The sequence below is a fragment of the Pteropus alecto genome, unplaced genomic scaffold (genome assembly GCF_000325575.1).
Source record: "Pteropus alecto unplaced genomic scaffold, ASM32557v1 scaffold314, whole genome shotgun sequence".
Taxonomy (NCBI): domain Eukaryota; kingdom Metazoa; phylum Chordata; class Mammalia; order Chiroptera; family Pteropodidae; genus Pteropus; species Pteropus alecto.
Genome location: NW_006435849.1, coordinates 616,289 through 620,458, shown reverse-complemented (window position 1 = coordinate 620,458; position 4,170 = coordinate 616,289). Strand labels below are relative to the sequence as shown.

The 4,170-nt window shown below is 52.2% G+C and overlaps 1 protein-coding gene across 1 annotated transcript in view; it reads left to right on the top strand.

Moving 5' to 3' along the window:
- The window catches only part of SPRED3 (sprouty related EVH1 domain containing 3), a 7,424-nt gene that overhangs the window by 1,429 nt on the left and 1,825 nt on the right, over positions 1–4,170 (top strand). The window contains exons 3-6 of the mRNA XM_015589201.2: positions 644–812; positions 909–985; positions 3,020–3,166; positions 3,900–4,164. Coding sequence (XP_015444687.2) covers positions 644–812; positions 909–985; positions 3,020–3,166; positions 3,900–4,164 — 658 coding nt within the window. The remainder of the gene's footprint in view (positions 1–643; positions 813–908; positions 986–3,019; positions 3,167–3,899; positions 4,165–4,170) is intronic.

Here is a 4,170-nt window from a genome sequence, read left to right as displayed (position 1 = left end):
TATTCTGGGCTGTGTGGCACGATCTGGAAGGACAGTGTTCAAGTTTCAGGCAGGGGTCTAGTAGAAAGATTTCAATGGTTTGCAAAAGCTTGGTTGCATTTCAGAACAGGGGTCTGAAGGAACAATGCTGGGGATTTGAAGTGGCATGAAGGAGCATAGTGACGTTGGGCAAGGATGTGAGGGAACATCTAGCATGTGAACGGAAATCCGTGGGAGTTTGATGAGAATGTTTGAGGTAGTGTTTTGGGAGATTATTGGGGCATCAGAAGGGAATTAATAGTAATATTTTGAGGTGTTCAATAAATTTTTGGGAATACTATTGAGTTAGAAGGGAGGATATTGGATTATCAGAAGAGGACTAATTTTTTGAGGCATTCAATAAAATCTGGGATTCCTATTGGGATATCAGAGGGGAGTATTGAAAATGTAGAGATCAAAGGGTTTGGGGGAAATATTGGAGTATCAGAAGTGTGTTCAATAAAATGGAGGAGTGGCATTGGGGTGTTGATCAAGATTCCAGGCTACACCTAGGACTGAGAATGAAGCTTGGGGTGCTGGGGTCTGCAGAGAGGCTAGAAGCGGAGGGGAAGTTCCAGGCATGGCTGGATGGGAGTATCTGACCTGGCTCCTTTTTGCCCCTCAGACCACCTTGGAGTGTACTCTGAAGCCAGGCTTGGTTTACAACAAGGTGAACCCCATCTTCCATCACTGGAGCCTGGGAGACTGCAAGTTTGGGCTGACGTTTCAGAGTCCTGCAGAGGCTGATGAGTTCCAGAAGAGCCTGCTGGCTGCACTGGCGGCGCTGGGTAGAGGTGAGCGGCGTACGTGGTGGGCACTGAGGGTCGGAGTGGAGGGTGGGGGAAGCTGGGGCCCAGGGAACTCACTTTCTGCCTTTCTCCCTGCCCCAGGCTCACTCACTCCCTCCTCCTCTTCCTCCTCCTCCTCCCCTTCCCAGGACACCGCAGAGACTCCCTGCCCTCTGACGGTGAGTCTCCAGGACCAGCTCTGCTGGGAGGCCAGGGGGGTTTTCTATTCCACGAACAATTCTTGAGCACCTACTGTGTATCAGGCACCATGCCACATGCTGGAGACAGAAATTTGGGCCCAAACTATCACTATCGATTCAATCCCAGAACAGTTTCTGTTCTGTCATGATAGAACACGTTCATACACTCATTCAAGGGTATTTATCGAGCACCTTCAGTAAATAATGTTTTAGGCACTGGGGATACATCAGTGAACAAAACAAAGTCCCTTTCCTCATGGAGCTTCTCTTCCGGTGTATAGAGGCAGAAAATTAAAAAAAAAAAAAAGGGAAAAAGAAAAAGAAAGTAAACTATAAAAATAAATATTAAAAGTAAATGGATGAACACATTACTTTAGTGACTCGGCACAAACCTTGGAGTCGTCCTTGACTCCTCTCTTTTTTTTATGCCCCTCATGTAATCTGCCAGTAAATAATATGCTCCACTTTCAAAATGATCAGACTACCTCCAACCTGGTACTGCCCAACCTCATCCTCCAACTGGACTATCTCATCAGCTTCTCACTGTCAACTGCCCTTCACCCCCCATCCCTACTGTCAGTTCCCCACACACAGCCAGAGGGACCCTATTGACATTGAAGTCAGATCGTAGCCATACACCAGTCAGAACCCTCCCAAGGCTCCATCTCACTCAGGATAAAGGGCAGAGTCCTTATAGTGGCACATAAGATCCCACACCATCTGGTCCCCTCTTATTCTCCCTCTTGCTCACTCTGCTGCAGCCACACTGGCCTCCTTGCTGTTATTCTAAAGGGCAGGCACATTCCTGTCTCAGTCTTTGCACTGGCTGGTCCTTCTGTCTTGGAACACTCATCCCTAAATTTCCACATGGCTCATTCCCTTATGTCCTTCAGGGCTTACACACACGTCACCTTCTCAGTGAGGCCTTCCCTGAGGAACTTGTTTAAAATTGCAATCTCCTGATGTTCTTTATTGTGTTCTAATTTTTTTCCCAGTTTCTAAGATATTTTCCTTATTTTCTTTACCAATAGATAATTTTCTTATCTGTTAGTTTACTGTCATTCTCCCATGCTAGAGTGTCAGCTCCAGGAGGGCAAGGATCTTTTGTCGCTTTCTTGCTGCATCTCCAAGGCTTAAAACAGGGCCTGGTATACAGTAAGTGTTTAGTAAAGATGTGTTGAATAAATTTATTGAATCAATAAATGTACAGAATGTTCGATGCGATTTGGCACTTGCTGGGAATAGGGGGAATTGCTTGAGAACACTGGGGAGGAAGGAAACTGATACCCTTGGCAGACAATGGGGACTCCCAGGGTAATGGGAGATGCAGGTGGGTCTACAAAAGTCACATAGACACTTCTCAATTATTGAGTGTTTACTCAGGAAAGATTCTGTGCCTTTCAAGCTCCATCTCACGTCCTCACAATGGCCTCTGTGAGCCTGGTGTGTCGTGTGCTCAGCGGATGGGTATTGGAGATAGTAAATGCATGACGTAGAATGATTCCCAGGTGACAGAAAGGAAACCGAGGGTCCGAGAAGTGATGTTTCAGCTCGTACAGGACAGAGTTTAGTTTAGATGGGAAGGAATGCATTCCAGGCGAGTGGAACTGCCCCAGAAAGGTGTGGTGGGAATGAGGCAGGAAGGCAGCTGTCTGGCCGAGGGAGCAGGTTTCTGAGAAAGAAGGATGATTTGACATCCCTGTAGGTTGGTGAGCTGAGCAGATAAGAGCATGTCCAGCTCTTCCCAGACTTCAGGCATGTGGCATGCCCTTTACAGTGAGGCCGAACCACAGCCTTATGAATAGACATAATTATGATCCCCATCTTACAGAGGAGGAAACTAAGCCTCAGAGAGATGAGCTCACTTGCCGGAGGTCACACAACCAGTCAGTGGCAGAGCCAGGTCTTGAACCCGGGCCTGCTGCTGCAGAGCCCCCGCTGGCAATGGGAGGGGGCCTGTGTGGAGGGCAGCGGCTGTGCGGGTTTGGCTCTGAGGCCGCCAATCTCCCCCAGTCCCACGTGGACAGCGACTCCTCCTCCAGTCACAGCCGCCAGGAGACGCCTCCCACCGCCTCGGTGGCGGCCCCCATCATCACCGTGGAGTCAGCTTCTGGCTTCGGGCCGGCTACACCTCCCCAGCGCCACTGCTCCTCCACTCAGGTGCGCCTTCGTGGGTGGGTCCGGGTGCTGGGGTCCGGAAGTGGGCAGGAGCTGAGGCTGCAGAGGGGCGAGGAACCACAAGCAGATCCTAGGGGATGACTGACCTGAGCCAAGGGGGTGAGGGCAGTGGAGCTTGCAGGCCTGGGTTCCTGGGAGGGGAAGTTGGGGGAGGGCTCCCCATGTTCCTGCACTCTTGGAGATTTTGGAAAGTTCTGAATTCCAGAGTGGTTGGGGGACGACTTGGACAATGAATTCTTCCAGTATATTAGGGGGTTGCTGGTACTAAAGGAAAGGATTCTTTAGGTCGTTTAATTCATGGAGTTGGGAGGTGCGCCCAGAATCCAAGGGGTTAAAGGGACCTGGGGACTGGACTCCTTCATCCCAGAGGAGGAGATGACTGGGGTCCAGAACACCTGGATCTGAGTGAGCATAGAAGGGGCTAGGGGCTGAGACTCCTGACTCTTGAGAGAGGATGGGACTGGGAGCCTGCCCTGGGTTCTTAAGGTGTGGGCTTGGTGCTGGGATTCTTCTGTCTGTCGCCTAGATTTCCTCTGTCCCCCGGGAGAGGAGGGCTGGGGCCTTGGACTTCCCAGGACAGGATGCTCAGATGAATGAAGCCGGTGGCGGAGTCTGGATTTTGGGGTCTTCTGAGACTGGGATGGATTGGGGTTGCGGCGGGATGTGAGGGATCACAGACCCCGCTAACCGGTTCTCCTGTCCCTTCGTCCCGCAGAGCTATCCTCCGCTCCTTCCATTCACGGGAATTCCAGAGCCCTCAGAGCCGCTGGCCGGGGCAGGGGGCCTGGGCTGGGGCGGCCGCGGCTATGAGGATTACCGGCGCGCCGGGCCACCCGCACCCCTCGCCCTGTCCACCTGCGTCGTGCGCTTCGCCAAGACCGGCACATTGAGGGGAGCCGCCCTGGGGCCCCCCACTGCCCTACCCGCCCCTCTCACCCAGGCTGCACCCCCAGCGCCCCCGGCTCGCCCACCCCCGGGTCCAACCC